The 23,751-nt window shown below is 36.9% G+C and overlaps 1 protein-coding gene across 3 annotated transcripts in view; it reads right to left on the minus strand.

Moving 5' to 3' along the window:
• Window positions 1-23,751, minus strand: part of ctnnd2a (catenin (cadherin-associated protein), delta 2a) — a 323,418-nt gene that overhangs the window by 132,138 nt on the left and 167,529 nt on the right. For all 3 annotated transcript variants that reach the window (XM_059524711.1, XM_059524710.1, XM_059524712.1), the window contains 2 exons: window positions 11,753-11,946; window positions 7,813-8,380 (listed from right to left, as the gene is read on the minus strand). In XM_059524711.1, the coding sequence (XP_059380694.1) occupies window positions 7,813-8,380; window positions 11,753-11,946 (762 nt within the window). The remainder of the gene's footprint in view (window positions 1-7,812; window positions 8,381-11,752; window positions 11,947-23,751) is intronic.

A 23,751-nucleotide genomic window follows, 5' to 3' on the forward strand; every position in this document is an offset into this window, starting at 1 on the left:
GACATATGATTTTATGGACACAGCCCTTGTAATCCTTCCCTTCTTGATCATGAGTGCATGCTGGGATCTCCAGAGAGCATCAAGGAGAGCATTAAGATGATGTTTATGAACCTTAGACACGAGAGGAAGGCAAATGCTAACTCAAAATTCACTCACATACTCACATTGATCCACACACTTTATATCCCAGCTTTGTGGCGGCCTACAGGGATGCCATACATACCCCCCCCCCCCTCGTCTTATTGGTTTTCACGGAATGACAGCGATGTACTACTCTAAACAGCAACGCAAACGATCAGCAGAACAGAGATGCTTCCTCAAGGCAGCTGGAACAGAAAACGCACATGCATGTTAATCTTCAAACTATTGCAATGTCTGATCTGCTCTGGTGCTCTGTTGCTTCACAGGACATAATTGTGCAATGTTCTGAAAATAAGAAGCTGCAGATATACAGGGCATTGTGTGTAATCACCTTATCAGTGTCCGGCAGACAAACGCCCCTCTTCCCTAACCTGATTTCCTTAGTGCTGGAGGAGATCCATGTGGATACATCCACAATCCTTGAAACCTCTCTCCCTATCTCTCTCTGCTTTATCATCTGAGAAGCTATATTTTCTTCTGACCAGGTAGGAAAGATGAATGACATGAGATTTAAAGAATAAGACATGAACTTTTGTAGATAACACAAACATTTGATGGGAAAGCCAGAGATTTTTAAACCGGGGTCTGGGGACCCCAAGGGGGATGCTTGGGGGACTGTGGAAAAATGCAGGAAAGAAAGATTTTTTTCTCCCACAAAAAGAGTAAAAAGATTCTCTTACTGTATACTATAAAATACCATTGATTATATCTAAGTATAATAGAAAGTTAATATTCCTCAGACAATTACCTTTTGTAGTTTAAATATGAATGCTACAAAAAAAGAAAAGTTTTTATATTTTCCAGAAAATATTTCAATAATTTGTTTAATTAAAGGGCAAGTATTCAGTTTATGAAACAAAATGTCTTTGCATTTTATACTTAAGAATTATATATATATATGGGCTGTCATCGTTAATGCATAAGATTAATTTTACAATCCTTAATGCGTTAAAATAATTTAACGCCGTTAACGCAAAATTACTGAAGCACTATTTCTGTTCTATCCCTTTCACCCAATTTTGCTTTTCTGCTTGAGATCAGATAATTTTAAGATGCTAAAATCTGGGAAAGTTTTCAACCCAATGATCCAGGAAGCGAATGCGTTCAAAACAGCGCTAATATAAAGGAAACCAGGCTGATTACATCAGAGATTGATTCTGTGTTTGTCTCTGAAGAGCGCGAGCCCTCACACGCGCTGTGTAAAGTACAGACTGAACGGATTGTCAACATCCCATCGCTGTATGGCCAGATGAGACGCAGCCTATGGTTTCTAGACTGGATAACCAGTCTTGCTAGTAAAGTTTTAATAGATGAAGAGGTATCAAGAGGTTTGATGGATGCAATCGAGGTAAAGACGATTACGGTGGCGTACAGGAGTTGTACAGTAAGCACGCGTGAGTCCATTATATTAATGAGTGCTCTTGATGCACGGATCGCACATTGTATTTATGCACAGACATTTACGTTGTTTCCACACACATTCACAATGATGAATGGATCTCTCTACAGTAGTAGATATATGCAGTCAGCAGGCGGTTGTTTTTTTTTCTTCGGTATCGCAACTTCACTTCTCTAAACTGTAGAAAGTTTCTTTGCTGTTGCACTGTACACATACTATAAAATTCTATAAAATAATAATATTTATGTACTTATATGGGCTCCTTTGGTGTCCTTTTGGAGTTTGCAAGTGTCCTTTTTTGGAAAGATATAAAAATGTATCTGGAAAAAAGCCTGCAGAAAAAAAAATATTTTTGAGAATCATCCTTTAATCTGGTTTGGTTTACTTTGCTGGATATAGCAAATGATGTCAAACTAAACATTTGAAACAAGAGAAATGGTCCATGCTTAATTTCATGAAGTGTGATTAATCTGATAAAAAATCGATCGATTAATCGATTGTGGTCCTAATATATGTATATATATATATATATATATATATATATATATATAAAACACTAAAAACAATTGTGTGTGCATATATATATATATATATATATATATGCACACACAATTGTTTTTTGTGTTTTTTTGTGAAAGTATAAATTAGCCTTTTTCATGTGGGGAAAAAGGCTGCCTTTATATTATATATTCATATTTTATACTTGATAGTTTTTGTGGCAGTATGTCTTCACATTCAGAGGCCCTTGACATTAAAAATCTGTGAAAACTCTTGCGGTAGATAGAAGAATGAATAGCCACCCTGCTGAAAAGACTTGCAGCCAATTTCTATGCTGGTCCAGGATGGTTTATGCTGGTTTGTTGCTGGTATGCCTGATAGACCAGCATATTTGTGCCATTCGCTCTGGAGGAGCTGATTGAAAACAGAAGTCTTGCTGGTTAAGGTAGTGAAAAATCCTAGTGGGAACAGCAGCATCCAAACCACAACATATGCTGGTCTCTTTGCTGAGAGACATGGGCAGCCTGAGAGATGGACAGATGGCTGACCGGGCAAATAGAAAGACTGACAGACAAGCAGGAGAACAAGAAGAGACATGTAAGAACAGAGAGAAACTTAGAGGGCAACAGACAGAGACACCTCGTCTCAGATGTTGCCAACAGGTCCAAGTGATTACAAGTGCCTGTGATAGCAGCAAAGCAGCACATCTCACTACAGGAGAATCACAGCTTTTCAAAGGCAATTTGGTGGCTAAACCCTTTGTCCAGGTGGAGGATTTGGACTGACAGGTCAGGGGCTCCTGTGCAGACACCTGTACAAACTAGCAAAAGCGTTCCCATATCTTTTGAGGAGACGCGTGTAACATCCGTTCGATCTGCCCTCACACTCCCTATCCACCTAATGATGAAACATTACATCTAAAAGAGAAATCCACGAGCCTTTGATACAGCTGGCTGAATAAATAGGTTTGTACATCTGGTACACATTTGGAACAACTTAGACAAGCGCTCTGAAGCACCTCTTCAGCGTCTAATCACAGGCGAAGTGTTAATAGCACTTCAGGCATCTGAACATTGGCTGTGCATCATGTTGTCTTTTTGCTGTCATTAAAGCGTGAGGATGATTGATGGAGTTTTGGATCTAATGTACTACCTAATTTAATGCTAAGACGAATCCTGTCAATTTATCTCATTTATAAATACGGATAGTTCCAGCTCTAAAATCTGATTCGATGTTCAATACACCTAGAGATGACCGCACATCAGTTACATTGTGTTAATGCGTCAGGTTGCTATTATACGTTGACTGACAATGGTCAATTATAATGTTGTGTGTATATATATATTAGAGATGTAATGGTTCATAAAATTCACGGTTCGGTTTGATACGACATAGTGGTGTCACGCGTCGGTATGTTTTCAATGTGGGGTGGTGGGGGGGTGTTGGTGGGTTGCTTACTTCGCAATGTTGGAAATATTTCAGTTTAAACCCATAAAGGTGAGCCAATGGATATCACATAAGCAACGTGCAAACTTTGTGCAAGAGTTATGCCGATAAACGTCAATTCACTATACAGAAAGTAAAAACAAACTGATGGAGTAGCTTTCAGCATTTGACACCGCATATATTTTCTCAGAGACAACGAGAGACGAATCTACTTCAACATATGCTGATAATTTAGTAATTTATTCCCTTAATATTTATTGTGCCTTGTAGGCTACATAGGGGAAAAAATAATGAATAAAAATGAGAAGAAACGTATTTCATGTTAAACAGGTTGTTTATGAAAGTCAAAAACTTTAATTGATGACTGCAGTGTTAATATTTTAATTATATGCCTATAATTCATTGTATAATAGACCTGTTTTAAAAGACCTTTTTTTTTTACAACATGGTAATTGAGGAGTATAGCCTAATTTTTCGTTATCCTCACAGTGTGTTAGTTATGCGGTAATACTGTGGGGTGAATTAATTGTCATTTTAAATGAATAAAAAAAAGTATATTCATCATCATAATAATAATAGACCTAATAACAATAAGAATGTAAAAGGCCTACATTAATTGGAAATGCCAAGTCCTCTTAATATTTTTTTTTTTTATCTCTAGCTATTGAGCTGTCGAACTGAAAGCCTTGTACCGAACAAACACACACAAACAAGTAAATATATTAAACAAAATATAATAATAATAACAATAATAATACAAATTATATTAATATAATAGTTTACCCAAAAATTGCAATTACATTTGAAAGTGAGTGATATATTTATAGCTAACAAAAAAACAAATGACTTCAAGTGGATTATTGTACTTTTGTCACAAAAATCTACTATAATAAACTTATCTTCTATCATAAACTCGATCTTCTTAAGCTTGAAAGCAACCTGCCATCTGGAATAAAACAGATAAAACAGGAGGAGTAAACTAACAAATAACAGCAAAATACGTAGTCTTTACTTTAAAAGAGGCAACAATTTTCTAGCTCTACAAATACTGTAGAATTTCTCTAAATAGGCCTGTATTGTTATAGTCCTTTCATGATGAGGCATTTGTGAAGTGATACGCTTATTCAAAAGTTATTTTAACCACTTAAATTAGCCCAGAAAATAATGCTTTTCCTCAAAACACCATGTTTCTGTACCGTTTACCCTGATTTACCCTACACTTGAACATAGTTTTTCTTTTGCAGAAGTAAGACCAACATTAAAGTTCATTTCTCTGTCTTAGCAAGAGTCCAACTCTGCTACTGTCTCTCGCACGGCCTCCGGCTGTAATGACACACATCATCAGCCCCTCACCGACTAACCCTCCAAATACTACATCATGAAAGACAGGCTCACCAACGTATTTAATGCCCTCCAGTATTTAGGGAAGCCTTGCAAACAAAGTCTCCCGTCTATACTACGTAATTGCCTTCAAATCTAATCAGCTTCCGGTCAGTTCACTGCTGGGTGGACTGGGCTGTTACCACAGTACGATTACTGGTGGAAGTGTACGGCCACGGGATGCCGGACTTTAATCAAAGAGACAAGCAGGAGAGCCAGTGATGGCTCAGCATGGGCTGAGCGATAGTTTGGCACTGGCCCGCTGTTTCCCATTGTGCCACTGTTTCCCTCGGTGGGTTTGATGAAGGGCTGACAATGTGGCAGGTAATATAGGGCTGTTATCAACAATACCTTACACTGGTCCACAATCAGCCTGTTAAGCGGGTGATTTAGATAAGCTTCCCGCTCTGAATGGAACTGCGTTTTCTGGATGTACTGCATAAAACATCTCTAAACACTGGTTGTTAAAAATGTGCATCACTTGATTTTTAGAATAAAATAACTTGCGTAGATAAATTTGTATTATTTATTTTGAAACACTTATTACTCAGAAATTACTAGTAAATTTTACACAAACAATTACAAAGAAACAGCAAGAAGAAAGACTGAAATAGTATTTTCTTGTAAAATGTACTCCAATATTTTTTTTGTTTTATTTTTAACTTTTTCAGTGCATTATTGGATGCCATCTAAGATGCAGTTTGGTGTATACATAGTAATTGTATTACATGAATGCTAATAAATTAAAGTAAAACATTTATTAAGTAATTAAATACCATTTTGAGCACTATGTTTAAAAGCTTTGGGGTCAGATAAACTTTTTTTCTTTCTTTTTTTAAGAAATTAATTTTATTTTTTTATTATATTTATTGATTTGAAATATTTTATATATTTATTTTATTTATTTTTGTTTAAGTTTTAGTTAACTATAACAACCTTACTATTAATAACCCTGATGTTACAAATCATGTTTAATTCATAAAAACGTTGGTCTTTTGACATTTTTATTCATCAAACAAACATGAGAAATATGTTGAGCACTAAATCAACAAATTAAAATGATTTCTCAAGAATCATGTGACACTGAAGCCTGGAGTAACAATTTGTGAATTATAATAAAATAGAAAATAGATATTTTCTTATATACAGTTTATAATTGGTGCATTTTTTATATATAATAAATGCAAATGCCTTAGAAATATGAAATGGGATGCTATCAATAATAAATGCAGATTGTTGTGTACTGTGATAAACAGAAACTGAAAACTAACAGGCCAAAGCAGTTAATGAAGCAATTAAACTAAAAACATTAAGGACTTTAAAGGCATTTCGCTTTAAAAGCATCAGCAAGGTTTTTATCAAAGCCTATCATCTTTGTCCTAAGATTGATTGCGATAATTTTCTACAAGATTTACAGAAAAAGTAGCATGTTAAATGCAAAAAGCACCACTAATTACAATCTCAGCCACGTATGGTATATGACTGAATAAATGAATTGTTACAGCTCCTCTTTGATGTCTAACTGTGGAGCGAGAACGAGTCTTCATATCAAAGTGCTATGTTCCTTCAAAGGAAGAGCTGAAGTCTCTAGACTTAAGGGGCTGAATGTAGGGATCAGCAAAGAAAGCATGCATAGGAAACAAATGTGGTTGGTTCCCTAGGTGCTTTCTATGTGAAAACTAATACAAGTATCAGATTTTTCTGTCTGCTCAAAGAGTTGTGTTTATTTACCCAGGCCAGGTCCCATGGGTATTTATCTAATTCTGATAACAGAGAAGTCACTGATGTTCGGACTTTGATGTTTGTTTGTAAGTTTTCTCTCAATGTTAGAAGCAATCGAGCTAAAAATCCTATATATATACAGTATATTGTTACTTTGTGTATTTTTGCTCTGCCAATTAAAATCCAAACAGTCAAACCTCAGTCAACAGTTGCACTTCTCTGATTATAAATATTGTTAATGAACCTGTGCTTTTGAATAGACATTCACTTGATTCTTTCCACATTTGTTGAGCAATCAGATTTATGAATTAATCAGTCATAAAGACATTAATCTGTGTCTTTCCGGAATGAATCAATGTTGTTGAACAGATAAGTTGAATGAATATGAGTGATTCACTGATTTACTCATTAGAACATTCACTTAAATAATTCCTGAACCGCTGAATGAATGATTCACTGACTCTTTCAGAAGGACAACTATTTGTCACAACCTACCAGTACCAGTGTTAGTATTTTAGTATTATTTATATACTATTTTAGTATTTATAAATATTTTAAATGAGCTATTTAATATTTTCTTTATTTTCTTTTATGTTTTTCATTGTTATTTCTTTTTAAATCTAGATTTAGGTGTAATTTGTTTTTATTTCAGTTTTAGAAATTAGAATACTTCAACTTATTTCAGTTTTGTTCACAGTCACAGTGATTAAATGGCTAACCATCAACAAGTCACTATTCTGTTGCTTGCTATTCCTACTCAACTGCAGTATCCAAATGTATCATACACAGGATCATGTTCTCATTGGTAGCTGCTGAATTGAATCACCACACTTTTAAACTCAATTTTGTTGCATGCTGCCTCAATTCAGTTCTGACTGAAAACGAATGGCTTCCGGTCGCTTCAAATCGCTGTCAGTGCCAATGCTCCTTCCCTTCAAAGTTGATCAAAATCAATTATACATGTTTCAAACAGTCTGCCATCTAGTCACCAACTAACACAAGTTCTCTGCACACTGATGTACTTGTATTGTTTCCTGCTGCCGTTTGAAATAAGATTATAGTTTAGCGTTTCAAAGAAAATACATTCCCAGATTACAGCAAGTAATGGACTTCTACTGTTTTCTTCTAGTATTTCACGGTTCAAAAACGTCCCCACAGAAACACCCACACAATGTTTGTTAAATCCCAGTTGGCGAGCCAAAGGCAGGTCAAGAGTTGTTACTCACCAGTAAGATTGCCTGGTCTCTGTAGAGTGGCGGTGGCATAGAGATCGTGGGATATCTTGTACTGCTCAGACGTGTGCACCAGCCTTTTGGTGGGTGAAAGTGTAGCGTAAGTCGACACTCCTGCGGTCTGCAGCTGCTGATAGATAGGCGACACGTTATTGGGCGGAGACGCCAACCGGTGAGGGGAGCCTGAAGCGTGAGTACCGGGCGATCCTCCAATGCCCACCGCATTGATTGGTGAGCTACTGCTATAGGATTTCGCAAGCCTGCCTGGGGAAGGCTTGGGGGAGGCTGAGGAGGATGTGGAAGGCAGGCGCTGGGTGGTGGCGTAGCCAGGTTTATCGGAGGCTGAACCCAGACGCTGCAGTTTAGCTGGGGATCCGCTGGCCGCCGTGGACTGCATTGAGTTCAGGGGCGAGCTGACACGCTGGGCAGGTAGAGTAGAGCTGGAGTAATACTGGCCCGTGCCGGACACTGCAGTGGAGTGCTGGGAATCGGACAGCAGGGCACTGCCATGGCTCTGACAAGAGTCGCCCGCAGCGAGCTGGGCTGCACGATTAGATGTCACCTGTGGGGAAAGTCAGATTACTGTTAAATCTAATCATAACAGATCCTAAAAAAGGAAAATTATGTAAAACAAACAAATAAACAAAAAAAATTATAATTTAAAATAAAAGGTTGGGGTAGCAAGTTTAATTGAATTTTTTATTTGCTTTTCTTCTTTATTTTTCTATTTATTAAAAAATCCAGAAAAAAATGTATCATGGTTTACACAAAAATATTAGCAGCACAATTGTTTTCAACATTGAGAACGATCAGAAATGTTTCATGAGCAGCAAAACAGCATATTAGGATGATTTCTGAATGATCATGTGACACTGAAGACTGGAGTAATGGCTGAAGAAAATTCAGCTTTGACATCCCAGGAATACATTTTTATATTCAACGGTTACATTTTTGATTTATTAATATAGAAAACTGTTATTTGAAATGTTAATAATATTTTAGAATATTACAGTTTTCACTGTATTATGATCAATTAAATTAGCCTGGGTGAGCTTAGGAGACATTCAAAAATAAATAAATAAATAAAACACACAAGTTCTCACATGTTGTGTGAACAAACATCATGGAAATTGATTTATTGTAAGCTTTATGACCTTTTGGGAAAGTTTTTTTTTCTTTTTTTCAGTAAACTTTCATAAAATGAAAGTGACATACAGCCAAGTATGGTTATCCATGGTTATCCTATTCCCGACATTATATGACAAAAATGCCCCCCCCCCCCAAAAAAACATTCTTCAAATTATTTTTTTGTGTTCGGAAAAGACAGTCAAAGGTTCGGCATGACACAAGGGTGAGTAAATTCATTTTCAATTTTGCGTGAAAAACTATCCCTTCAAGGTTGTTTACTTGATAATCAAATGGTAATGTATGGGAAATGATAATAATTCCCTTGAAAGTAACAGATGAAGCATGTATCCTGAACACATAAAAAAAGCCTCTAAACGGAAGTTATTGCATATACATGCATGGCCATATGTCGCATTTCCTCACGGGATCATCACCCCTTATGTCAATGAATGTTGCATTGCCTGTAATTCAGAAGGGCAGGCGTGCGCAGATAAACCCAGGCAAATTAACGCTGGCGCAGTGCCAGAAATTTAGAAAGATGCTTTGGCGTGTGAATCAACATTTCTTCCTTTAGATTCCTCATAATCACCATGACGATTGTGGGTGATTACAATGAAACATTGGTTCCACTGTTTCTCATTTACAGAAAGCATGAAACCTGATTATTCTTATTCAGAATAAATTAGGTTATTTTTAAACTGGCAGTCAGTGCAATTTCCAGAGTGAGGGTGGGGGAGGGGGTTGGGGGTTGTATTTGTGTTTTCTCCTCCTTCCTTGTGCTGATATCAGGTAATAATATTTAAATAGTCTGGAAAGTTGAATAAATATAAATAGGTCTTGAAGACGGGAAAATGACATTTAAAGCTAAACCCGGCTCTGTTTGCATATACAAATATACATTCATAAAAAAAAAAACTCTTCAGTGGTGCTTTGCAACATCTATGAGCAATCCCCTATCAAGAGCGGTTCTCTGTGGATAGAGTTGTTGAGCCGGCTATAGGCTGAATTCAGTAAAATTGGGCCACTTTTGTCATTGAGATGAAACAACAAAGTGCTGCAAGTTTCAGCACTGAATTTACTCTAAAAATCTTCTGATTATGATTTTGGCAGGTAAGACTTTGAATGTCAACATTTTTGCACAACTAATAAAGGCAATAACACCTATACATCAATTTAAAAAATAACTAAAATAATAAACAAACTACCAATACTGCTTACTGACTTTTTACATTGAAAAACGCAATAAAAAATAAAATAAAATAAAATAAATAGATAGATAGATAGTTAAATAAATGAATAAAGATGTCATTTGTTCTGCTGACATGTCTTCACATACAGATGTGCCCATTAAGAATGCACATTTTTTTCTCACAGCAACACACAATTTGTCACATTCCCAAAGCTTCACAGGGACAGAGTCTTTAAAGCAACATATTGATTCTATCTATCCTGAAGCCCTGCTTGGAGATGGTTTATATACAGAACTAGAGAATATGTTCTCAGTCTGCAAAAAGCTTTTTGGTTGTAACTTTAATCTTTATTTTCAGGATTGTGCAGCTCTTCCTGATAAGACTTTAATGAATGAGATGGTAGAGATGGAAGAATCCTCTGAAGAAGAAGAAGAAGAAAAAACTCAAGATAGGATTGTGAAGACTTAAAAAAGGCGTTTAATAGCTCGATATCATGTTATACCAAGGTGTAATACAATTATACCATCATTCCTCTGCCAAATGCTTTATCTCTCAATCTCTCACTCACTCTCTCTAGCTCAAAGGGGGCACCACATCCCGGCACAGAGCAGAGGAACACCTACTTAAAGAGACTGCTACTGGTTCCTGATGTAGATGAATTATTTAGGGAACAAGAGGTTTATGGTGTTAAAAATATCTACATAAAAGCACCTAACTGATGCGTTGTGTTATATAAACCCATCCTAGAGCAGTCAAGCGCTCTTCAGATTACCCTCCACAGAATCAAGCCGACAGTCCACACAAACACAGTACAGAAAGAAACACAATGCAGTTTCTGCTTTCACACTTGTAAGCCAGAGAAACTCCATTAATTTAAAATGACAATGTTTTCAAAGAATCTTTGCAGCGAGGCCCCCAGTTCTCTCAGAAACAAGTCCGGAAGGCCGAGGATTCTGAACATCTTTCATTAAAAGACAGAGGGGTCTATGTGTTCATTAAAAGTGTCAAAAGATGAGAGAGAGAAGAGAGCAAAAGGGAGGGTGAGCGAGCGAGTGAGAGAAAGAGGATGTGCCAATGTCAGCTTTATCGTGACCGACCGCTCAAGCTCTTCTTCTTCACCATTTGCATGCGTTAAACAGTAAGTTAATTAGCGAACATCGAGGAAATTAAATATTTGTGGTCCGAACAGAAATCGTAAATTTTTTACTGCAATGTTCGTAGTTCATAGCAGGTGTGCAAGAGTCTTTTAAAAGAAATGAAAGTTGGGAGAACCACCCTGCAGGGTTTGCTGTCTCATTTACAGTCCCATCAACAGGGCACAATTTAACTCCCAAGATAATGACAAAGTTTGTCCGCACACGATTGCCGCTCGATGCAATGCAGTACCGCTGGCGTCTCCTAACAAATGCTTCGGTTTTGCAGTTAATTGCTTTCATCAGGTCTCAAAATCACTTTTTAGGCAGCAGCTTGACACATGATCTATGAGAAATTAAGGAAATTAACTATGCAAAAGCACCACAACGTCTCTGATCACGAGTCGTCTCTGCGAAAATACAAAACTGAAAGACTGATATATTATGAGACTCTGCGAAAAAGAGGAAAGAAGCTGCGCTCACCTGGTTGTAGCTGTGCACGGCTCCTCCGGGCTGACCGCTGGAGCGCGGAGGGGGCTGAGGCTGCTGAGATTGTGGTGCAGACAAGCAGTCGCTCAGGGCCAGGGTCTGGTTACTGTGGTAGCTGGCGGAGTACTGGAGGGAGCCCTCTGGGTTCGAGCTGAGCTGCAGTGAGCTCTGAGAGAGCAGACTCGGTCCTGTGTGCAGAGCGCCAGAGCGAGAGAGAGAGAGAGAGAGATGGAGAGAAAGAGAGAGAGAGAGAGCAATTTCAGCAAGGCAGCGATGCAGCCCTCAGCCTGGCAGAAATGGCATACATAATTTATTAGAAGGAGAGGAGTGAAATACAGAGAGAATGAAAGAACGAGCAAGCGAAAGACAGCACGAAAGATGGGGATTAAAACGACAAGAGAAAACCCAAGCAGAGGAATGTGCGAGAGTGTTTTAATGTTTGTGTGGGGGTGTCAGCAAACAAACTAGGGTCGGGCATGAGGACAATCAATCATTAACAATACAAGACTTTTTTATCCAAACTTTATAAAATTATGACAACTACACACAAAAATGTCAGTGGTTGTGGTATATAGCAATTCTTTGTGTCATCATTGCATTAATGTCTTTACACACACATACAAAAAAAACATGTTTGCATTTTGATAATATTTGCTTCATTTACAATTTTAAAAAAATCTTATTATATAGTATACAACAGAAAAAGACCTCTACAACCATATTTTAACACTGGCAAGATAGATTTGATTTATCTGTCAAATACTTGAGCAAACATAATGACCAAAAGGTCCATTCCTGTCAGATTACACAGATAACCAGCAGCAGCCTGACTGCGTGTTTAGAGAGCGCTTCTGGGCCAACCTGACAGCAAACCAGATTCTATCAACAATTCATAGTTTGTCAAGATGCTATCAACCCTCATGTAGCTTTCAGGAGGCCCGTGTTTGCACTATCAGTCTCAATCAGAGAATAGCGGTTCCTGAAACATACTGTGAAAATAATGATTGTTTTTTTCCCCTCCCCTCACAAAACACTGTCCCTTTAAAAACAGCACGGGTTAAAGCATCTCAGGTTTCTCAGGAGGAGGATGTTGTCTGCTCTAATCGCGCTGCACAATAATCTATGGCTCCTGTATCAGATAGATCCATCAAGCTGGTCTGGAGAGATAAGAAAATTGGTGCATTATTTGAGTCCATAATAGCCTGCTGCTCTCATTTATGTTCCCATTGATCTGAAAACCCCTGATCAGATGTGGGGCATGCAATGCAGCTTTGGTTAACCTAAAGCTTTCCTCTGCCCTGAACCCTTGACCATATCATCATCTGACTTCATAGCATTGTAAGGTGAAGTCTCAAATGCTATTAAAGATGATCAAAAGCAACAGAACAGTCATTAGAGTCCACTTTCTGAACTATCCCTTTAATGCTGTGACAACAGTTCTGATCTTCATTTCTTATTATACCATATAATTATTGCACATTGCGCATGACATGCATAAAATAAAATAAAATGCCTATATAAAATAATAATAATAAAAAGCAATTCTGCATGCATTAAAAATAAATAAAACTAAATGCAATCATGCATGTTTACATAAAATAAATTAAAACAAGAAATGCATTTATGAATACATGCATAAATAAAAAACTAAAAGCTGAAAATGCAATTGTGAAGAAAGAAAGAAAGAAAGTGAGAGAGAGAAAATGAAATTATTCATGCATACATAAAAATATATAAAAACTGAAAATATAACTACATGCATAGATACATAAAATAATAACAAAATAAAACAAGGAATGCAGTTATGAATGCATGACTAAACTAAACTAATTAATTAAAATATAAATAAATGTTAAAACATAAAATGTAATTTTGCATAAATAAATAAATAGATAAACCTAATAAAATAAATGTTGAAAATGTTATTGTCCATGCATGGATACATAAAATATATATAAAAAATAAAATAAAATCAAGACATACATTAAATAAATAAATAAATATGCAAACAGAAAATGCAATTGTGCATAAATAAAATTAAACCAATAAAATAAATCAAAATAAAATAAAATATATTTTAGACTTATATATTTATATATTTTAGGAATTGACAAAGGTGAACTACCTGTTCACTGGCCAGAAGTTCAGTGTAACTGGCCAGCGTTGATGATTAAATGACTAACACTCGGCCAGGCCGATATATCACTGTCACTCATACTAATATTCTAATGTGGTGCATGTTCCCTCTTTTTTGTATGCATACTGTATGTACGTTTTTTGTGCATGTTGTTTTCTGCCTCCTGGGAATCATTCTCTCATTTGAAGCAGCTTGTCTAAAGAGGCTGCAGCTACAGCATCACAGCAGTGACACTAAATATATCTCCTCACCTAGTGTAAGACACTTACACCTCTCTTACACATCTGACTTCCCCCATCTTCAGTCAAGCCTGCCCAAGATATCATTCACCTGCTCAAAACACAGCGGCTGGATTAGTTTAACTGAGGATAACACCTCCATACATGTAAAGCAGTGTTGCTAAAACCTGAACATCAAAGAGCCGGGCAGCGCTGCATGCTGTATCAAACAGAATCAATCACACATCCCCAACATACAGTCCTCTGAACACCAGCTTCACTGATTTCAAAAGCTTCCATAGTAAGGTGCTCATAAGAATGCTCCTCTTTTTCCAGTTTCTCAGTCTGCAAGTCTCTCCTAAAATTTAAACCATCAATACCATAAATTTCAATACTAAGTCAAAACTAAATAATTAAGCCAAATATTGGCTCTTTATGCATTAAAGCAATAGTCCACAGTAAAAATGTGGAAAAATCTCATTATTTACTAACTCTCATGTCATTCCAAACTTTTATGTTTTTCTTCTGTGAAAAATACTTCAAGGAAATACTTAAATAATGTTGGTAACCAAACAAGTCAATATAAAACTATTTGGTTTTTGTAACACTATTTAAAAATATTTTTGTGTTTAATAGAAAAAAATAATGCATCCATAAATAAAAGAAAATGCAATTTTGTGCAACTGTATTTATTTCATAAAAACTGAAAATGCAATTACGTATGCATCGCTGAATAGTATACTAAAAACGAAACCAGAAATTACGTCATGAATAAATGAATGAATGAATCAATGAATAAATAAAATTTAAAATATCCATTCAAAATATTAGTTAATAAGAGTTCATTTTAGACTTTGGAACTGACATGGGTGAACTACACACACACACACACACACACACACACAGACACACACGCACGCACACACACACACACACACACACACACACACACACACACACACACACACACACAGTAAGTGATACAGAAATATCCTTTTCTCCACTGTCAAGAGTCTATTATGCTGTCAATAAGAATATTAACAAAAATTAAATAAATAACTAAATAAATAAGAAATGTTAAAAACTCACTTTGTTAATTATTGCAGTTTGTTTAATTGAATAATTAAATTAAGCAATGCTTGCCTAAATTAAAATAAATGTAAAAAAAAAAATAAAAAAAAAATAATGGAAGGCAACGTGCCAATGTTTTCATTGGCTTAAAAATTATATCAATGTTTGACTAATTTTAAATAAATGCATCACATGCTGTGATGCTGGGAAATTTTCCTGCTATTTTTTTTTAATTACAAACAGGAATTTTGACTAGGGAGCGAGAGAAAAATGGAGGATATGTATTCTTGTTCCAAACAAAATTTCACTTAACACAAAAATAACATTACGGATTAGTATTAAGGCTGTGCAAAAAATCGAATGCGATTTTCATGCACATCTCATCAGTAAAGACGCTCCTGTAATTAGAAGTATATCTCCAGCATGTGCGTCCGGATCAGGGTTGCCAGGTTTTCACAACAAATCCTGCCCAGTTGTTTCTCAAAACAAGTCCAAAACTAGTCCAATCGCGCTTCCAGGAGGTTCACCGATAAAAATTGCTTCCCGGGGTTACAATATAAGTTTTTTAGCAGGGTTGCCTTGGTAAAATTCGCATTTTAGGTGCTAAATATCACGCTATTTTTATTGGGGTCGCTTCGACCCGCGGACATGAAAAACAACCACAGAATTGGCAACACTGGTTGACATTTACTACACTGAGCCGTAATTCACTGTCAATCTACACAAAATCGATGTTAAAATCGATTCTTTGTCGATTTTGAAAACGATTTTGTGTTAGTTGTCGGTAGACTACGGCTCTGTGTAGTAACTGCCGCTCCACCTGAACCAGTGTTGCCAAGTCTGCGATTGTTTTTCATGTCCGCGGTTTGAAGCAACCCCAATACCAATAACGTGATATTTAGCCCCTAAAATGCGAATTTTACCAAGGCAACCCTTCCAAAAAATGTATATTTTAACCACGGGAAGCAATTTTTATCAGGAAACCTCCTGGAAACGCGATTGGGCTAGTTTTGGACTAGTTTTAAGAAGCAACTGGGCAGGATTTGTTGTGAATACCTGGCAACCCTGATCTGAACGCACGTGCTGGAGATATACTTCTAATCACAGGAGCATCTTTACTGATGAGATGCGCTTGAAAATCGAATTCGATTTTTTGCACAGCCCTAATTAGTATCCTAATTAGTATCATACAGTTATCATCAATATATAAGCAGCCTACTGATAACCTTTCTATATTTTACAACCAAAAGACAAATACTTAGCTTTTCAACTCACAAACAGTAATTCCAGGCTGTTAAGTTAACTAATGGATGGAATAAACCCCTCACAGAAGTCCATGGTCTGTTGGACTATTATATCAAATATCAGCAGGTGCTGTACCTCTACCTCTTTTTTTTACTTCCTCTATTATTAAACATTTCACATGGGATCAAGGGATACAAGACTCACAACGGCAGAATCTCCATACTGCTTTGACTCAGTACAAGTGTGACATGGATATACTGTATAATATAATCAGACGAAACCTATGGAAACAAATGGAAACGCTGACATTACACATAGCAGGCACTGAGACCGATGCCTTTTCTTCTTGCTGTGACACTTAGATCACTAATGCATTCTGAACGAGTCTGGGACAAGCTCCATTCAATGAATAAAGCCTCTGGATGGCGGAGGCCAATGTTTGTTGTAATACGTAAAAGCGTGTCCACATCAGACACCTCCACAGCCTTCCAGCTATTTTATCTCGACTCACCCTGCTATCAGATAAATTATTGAAAACCACCTTGTCCTTAGCGAAACGTTAGAGCTCACTGTAATTCCAGCCCGTTATAGTAAATATACTTAGTTTCAATACATAATTCATGGGCTGTTATGTTCGGCTGTGGTGTTCTAACGCCTGAAGCCCAGAGAATGTTGTGGTGGGGATGTCTATTCAGCGGAGGCGTCATCTGTTTTGATTATTTCGACTTTAAAGAGGGAATTGGATTGCAAAAACCTGTGGCATTTTTCTCTTGTCACCAACCTTAAACAGAAAGCCCAGAGTCAATAACTTATTTAAAAGCCACTTTGAACTCTGGAAAAGATCAATGACATGCAACTTTCTGGGAGGAGATGGTGAAGTAATATATCCTCCATAAAACAGATGCTTAAGCCTTTGTGTTCTTAATCTCTGACAAAAAATAAAATAAAAAGAAAAGAAAAGGTGAAATGTGGGACACACTTCACAGAAAAACATGCTGACATTCAAAGATTTATGAATTCGAGTCAATCTTGCACTCGTAACATACATCATACATCATTTTATTTATTTAATAATAAATTGGACTGGACAAATAACCCGTACAATGTGAAAACTATCTTTTAAAGTTGCAAATAAGCATACTATTTCAGTCTTATTTGACTTCAAAATTTCACGTTATAATTCAATGTGTTACTTGCTGTTTCTTTGTAATAATTTATGAAATTTACTAATAATTTTTGAGTGAAATATTTTGAAAAGTAAATCTTACACCCTAAAAATTACTGCTGCAATTAGTTATAAGAACATAACATTTAACATTAGAAAACTAAATAGTTTTTTCCAAGTTGTTCAAGCTTGATTTAAAATGATAAATTTAGTTAACTTTAACAATTTTATAGTAAATGTTTAAAGTTAAATATTTAAGTTAAATATTCTCAACAAAGTTGTTATAATTAATTGCATTTTTATAGTGTACTTTATTTATTTATTTATTTATTTTTCTGTCACCTTGTTTTGGTGTATAGTTTAGTTGGCACTTTTGGGTTTAAGAAAATTGCTTTATAAATAAAATAAATTTTTATTATTTATTTATCTATTTATTTATTTCACTTGAAATTCAAAGTGAGATTGTCAATAAACCTGGGACAATTGCTACATGCTACACTTTACTGTCAGGGAAGACCAAACATGCAGAAGGATTCACCCCAAAATTTAATTTCTTTCAACATTTATTCACACTCACCATTTACAGTACATTTATTATTGGATTTCCATTGTATTATACATTCTTCTGTTCAGGAAAATAAATTGAGTCATAAAGGTTTGTAACGACATGAGGGGTGAGTAAATGATTGACAGACTTTTCATTTTTGGGTGAATAATTTCTTTATCATATTTTAGTTGTATATAATGGACATTTATTTGCCCCTGAAATACAGAATTTTAAGTATATTTCTAACAGCAGACTTCTGTCAGGTTTTTTTGGCATGCAACTTCCAGTTCTGTTGTCTTAATTTAACAGGAAAACGTCACTTCCTGTTTGTTGTTGGCGGCTGTACTGCGTTTGAGCTCCGTCACTATATTCTTTTCATTGACTATTTGTAACTCAAAAAACAATTGTATACATCATCGTTTCCGTTTATATAACGTGTGAATATATCCTCTATTGTATTCTACAACAAAAACAATCAGAGCGCCTCGCTATCACTAGTTTTATTTTGATCTCCCGGGTCCGCTATTAGCTTTTAGCCCGTTAGCATCAGCGGCGTGGTTGCAGCTAACTGCGCTAATACACACATATTCACACACATTACCACTGCTGTACTCACTGTTACTTGCTTTAATGGCGGATGAATGTCTCCACTCTGTGCAGCTCGAGCTCGAGGCCGTGGGAAAGCAGATTCGCGACCTGGAGGTGAGGCAGGCCCAGCTGAGAGAGCGGAGAACCGCGCTGGAATCATCCCGGGCTGACGCTCACAAGTCCGGGGTAAGTATACAGCGATCTGTTAACAGTCCCACCACGTCTACTCCGTGTGTTTCTCTGCACAGGCCCGGTGCACCCAGGACGCGATCTTCCCAGATGTCCTTCACTGCGACGCCGGGACACCACGGACCCTGGGTGCATCCACAGCGGAGGACGCGAGCCGGGTCCCGGGCGACGACTTCTCCCCCTCCTGCCTTCGACATCTCCATCCGGAACCGCTTCACTCCCCTCCGCGAGACAGGACGCGACGCTGTGATCATCGGAGACTCCATCGTCCGACACGTAAGTGCTACGTTAGCCGAAGGTAAAGTGCACACTCATTGTTTGCCTGGTGCTCGTGTTCTCGATGTTTCTGCGCAGATACCCGCGATCCTGAAGGTCGACGAGAGCCCCAGAGCGGTCGTGCTTCACGCCGGGGTTAACGACACCACGCTGCGGCAGACGGAGACGCTGAAGAGGGACTTCAGCAGCCTGATCGAGACGGTTCGCAGCACGACGCCCGCGGCGACGATCGTCGTGTCAGGACCACTGCCCACGTATCGACGAGGACACGAAAGGTTCAGTAGACTTTTTGCTTTAAATGAATGGTTGTTGTCATGGTGTAAAGAACAGAAACTGCTATTTGTTAATAACTGGAATCTTTTCTGGGAGCGTCCTAGGCTGTTTCGCGCTGATGGATTACACCCCAGCAGAATCGGAGCGGAGCTGCTCTCTGACAACATCTCCAGGACACTTCGCTCCATGTGACTAGTAAGACAATTCTCTAATAACTATTATGATGAGTTTTGTTCCACCCGCTTAAATGATAAAAGTACTTGTGCTGTAAAAACTATTAAGACTGTGTCTGTTCCCCGAATAGTGAGGTCAAAATATAATGTAGGATCTAGAAAAAATCTTATCGTAATTAAACCAGAAAAATGTAAAGTAAATGAACAAAAACAATTTTTAAAGTTTGGGCTCATAAATATTAGATCACTCACACCCAAAGCAGTTATTGTAAATGAAATGATCACAGAAAATAGTTTTGATGTACTCTGCTTGACTGAAACCTGGCTAAAACCAAATGATTATTTTGGTCTAAATGAGTCTACTCCACCAAACTTCTGTTATAAGCATGAGCCCCGTCAGACTGGTCGTGGAGGAGGTGTTGCAACAATATATAGTGATATTCTCAATGTTACCCAGAAAACAGGATACAGGTTTAACTCTTTTGAAATACTTCTGCTAAATGTTACACTGTCAGACATGCAAAAGAAATCTAATGTATCTCTTGCTCTGGCTACTGTGTATAGACCACCAGGGCCGTATACAGAATTCCTAAAAGAATTTGCAGATTTCCTCTCAGACCTTCTAGTTACAGTTGATAAGGCGCTAATCATGGGAGATTTTAATATTCACGTTGATAATGCAAATGATACATTAGGACTTGCGTTTACTGACCTAATAAACTCCTTTGGAGTCAAGCAAAATGTCACCGGGCCCACTCATCGTTTTAATCATACACTAGATCTAATTATATCGCATGGAATCGATCTTACTGCTATAGATATTGTACCCCAATGTGATGATATTACAGACCATTTCCTTGTATCGTGCATGCTGCGTATAACTGATATTAACTATATGTCTCAGCGTTACCGTCTGGGCAGAACTATTGTTCCAGCCACCAAAGACAGATTCGCAAATAACCTGCCTGATCTATCTCAACTGCTATTTGTACCCAAAAATACACATGAATTAGACGAAATTACTGACAACATGGGTACTATTTTCTCTAATACATTAGAAGCTGTTGCCCCCATCAAATTGAAAAAGGTTAGAGAAAAACGTACTGTGCCATGGTATAACAGTAATACTCACTCTCTCAAGAAAGTAACTCGTAGTCTTGAACGCAAATGGAGAAAAACTAACTTGGAAGTTTTTAAAATTGCATGGAAAAACAGTATGTCCAGCTATAGACAGGCTCTAAAAACTGCTAGGGCAGAGCATATCCACAAACTCATTGAAAATAACCAAAACAATCCAAGGTTTTTATTTAGCACAGTGGCTAAATTAACAAATTACCAGACGCCACCTGATTCAAATATTCCACCAACGTTAAATAGTAATGACTTTATGAATTTCTTCACTGATAAAATAGATAACATTAGAAATACAATAGCGAATGTAGATTCTACAGCGTCTAACACTTCAGTTTCATCCATCGCACCCAAAGATAAACTGCAGTGCTTTACAAATATAGGACAGGAAGAGCTAAATAAACTTATCACTGTATCTAAACCAACAACATGTTTATTAGATCCTGTACCCACTAAATTACTAAAAGAGCTGTTACCTGTAGCCGAAGAACCGCTTCTCAATATCATTAACTCGTCGTTATCTTTAGGTCACGTCCCAAAACCATTCAAGCTGGCGGTTATCAAGCCTCTTATTAAGAAACCAAAACTAGATCCTAGTGTACTGGCAAATTATAGGCCTATTTCAAATCTTCCATTTATGTCTAAAATTTTAGAAAAAGTTGTGTCTGCTCAATTGAGCACCTTCCTGCATAAAAATGATCTGTATGAAGAATTTCAGTCAGGTTTTAGGCCCCACCATAGCACAGAAACTGCACTTGTTAAAATTACAAATGACCTGCTTCTTGCGTCAGATCAAGGCTGCATCTCATTTCTAGTCTTACTTGATCTTAGTGCTGCGTTCGACACCATAGATCATGACATACTCATAGATCGATTACAAAACTATACAGGTATTCAAGGGCAGGCTCTAAGATGGTTTAGATCCTACCTGTCCGATCGCTACCATTTTGTTTACTTAAATGGGGTGTCATCTCATTTATCATCAGTAAAATATGGAGTGCCACAAGGATCCGTCCTAGGTCCCCTTCTATTTTCAATATACATGTTGCCCCTTGGTAATATTATTAGAAAATACGGAATTAGCTTCCACTGTTATGCTGATGATACTCAGCTATATATTTCAACGAGACCAGATGAAACTTCCCAATTATCTAAGCTAACAGAGTGTGTTAAAAATGTAAAAGATTGGATGACAAATAATTTTCTCCAATTAAATTCGGATAAGACAGAGATATTAATTATTGGACCAAAAAACACCACACAGAATCTTGTAGATTACAATCTGCAACTAGACGGATGTACTGTTACTTCCTCTACAGTCAGAAATCTGGGTGTTATATTAGACAGCAATTTGTCTTTTGAAAATCATATTTCCAATGTTACAAAAACCGCATTCTTCCATCTTAGAAACATTGCCAAGCTACGAAACATGTTATCTGTTTCTGATGCAGAAAAGCTAGTTCATGCTTTCATGACCTCTAGACTGGACTATTGTAATGCACTTCTAGGTGGTTGTCCTGCTTCGTCAATAAACAAGCTACAGGTAGTCCAAAATGCAGCAGCTAGAGTCCTTACCAGGTCAAGAAAATATGATCATATTACCCCAATTTTACAGTCTCTGCACTGGCTACCTATTAAGTTCCGTATCAGTTACAAATTATCATTACTTACCTATAAGGCCCTAAATGGTTTAGCTCCTGCGTACCTAACTAGCCTTCTACCACGCTACAACCCATCACGCACCCTAAGGTCACAAAACGCTGGACTTTTGGTAGTTCCTAGGATAGCAAAGTCCACTAAAGGAGGTAGAGCTTTTTCACATTTGGCTCCCAAACTCTGGAATAGCCTTCCTGATAATGTTCGGGGTTCAGACACACTCTCTCTGTTTAAATCTAGATTAAAAACGCATCTCTTTCGCCAAGCATTCGAATAATGTATCTCTTAAATTGTGAGTGTAGTTGCATCTGCATTTTTATTCTTTAGCTTGGGTTAAACTAATTTTACTTTGTTGGATCAGCAGCTATGCTAATGATGTCTCTATTTTGTTTCTATGTTTTGCCACGGGATTTACATCCCGTGGTAACTAGGATTTACACAAGCTCCAGTCTGGATCCAGAACACCTGAGAAGAGATGATGCTGACCCTCAGAGGACCCCAGATGATCCTAACCTTGAATCAACAAACAGAACTAACAATTATTGCTACATGTGTGACTGCATTATATAATTACTATTAATTAATAATATTGATAGTTCATCATCTAGCTGACTACGTCTTGTATTATTATTATTATTTTTATTTTTCTAAAATCCTGTCAAACGTGCACAAACTACTAGCTACTACTAAATATTGTAGAAACATAATTTTCTGTAAAGTTGCTTTGTAACGATTTGTATTGTAAAAAGCGCTATACAAATAAACTTGAATTGAATTGAATTGAATTGAACATGGCATGCAGCCAGATGTAGTTTCACAAAATGACAAAAATAAAAGTTTTTACTGTCCCTAAATAAAACACTTAAGGTGCAATGCACAACATAACAGGCAGCTAATGATCAGAACTGGCATAATAAATTTAATGTACTTAATATTCATCTTGACAGATGTTCTCAGTTACGTTCAAAATGCAGATACAAAGACAAAGTGAGACAAACGGTTGCCTTTTACTGTTATAAATGTAAAAAAGGCTGTTTCTTGATTTTCAATGTGTCAAGGAGATATGGTTACAGTTGCTGCACATGTATTCAGTACTTACAAGTATAATATACATCAGTATATTATATTATTACTTATTTTGCCTGTTAGATGTTTTTGCATCAGTACATTTTATTCACTGGATTGCTCAATAAATGCAGGAAAATGCATTTTTGCAGAAGAAAAATATTATTCCTCTTACAATTTTCAATCATTCATAAGCCACACACAGTGTGTCTGACAACATATTTGAAATATTGTGCACCTTGTAAGAGAAAAGAACAAA

Source organism: Carassius carassius, chromosome 35 (assembly GCF_963082965.1).
Source record: "Carassius carassius chromosome 35, fCarCar2.1, whole genome shotgun sequence".
In the NCBI taxonomy this organism is placed as follows: Eukaryota; Metazoa; Chordata; class Actinopteri; order Cypriniformes; family Cyprinidae; genus Carassius; species Carassius carassius.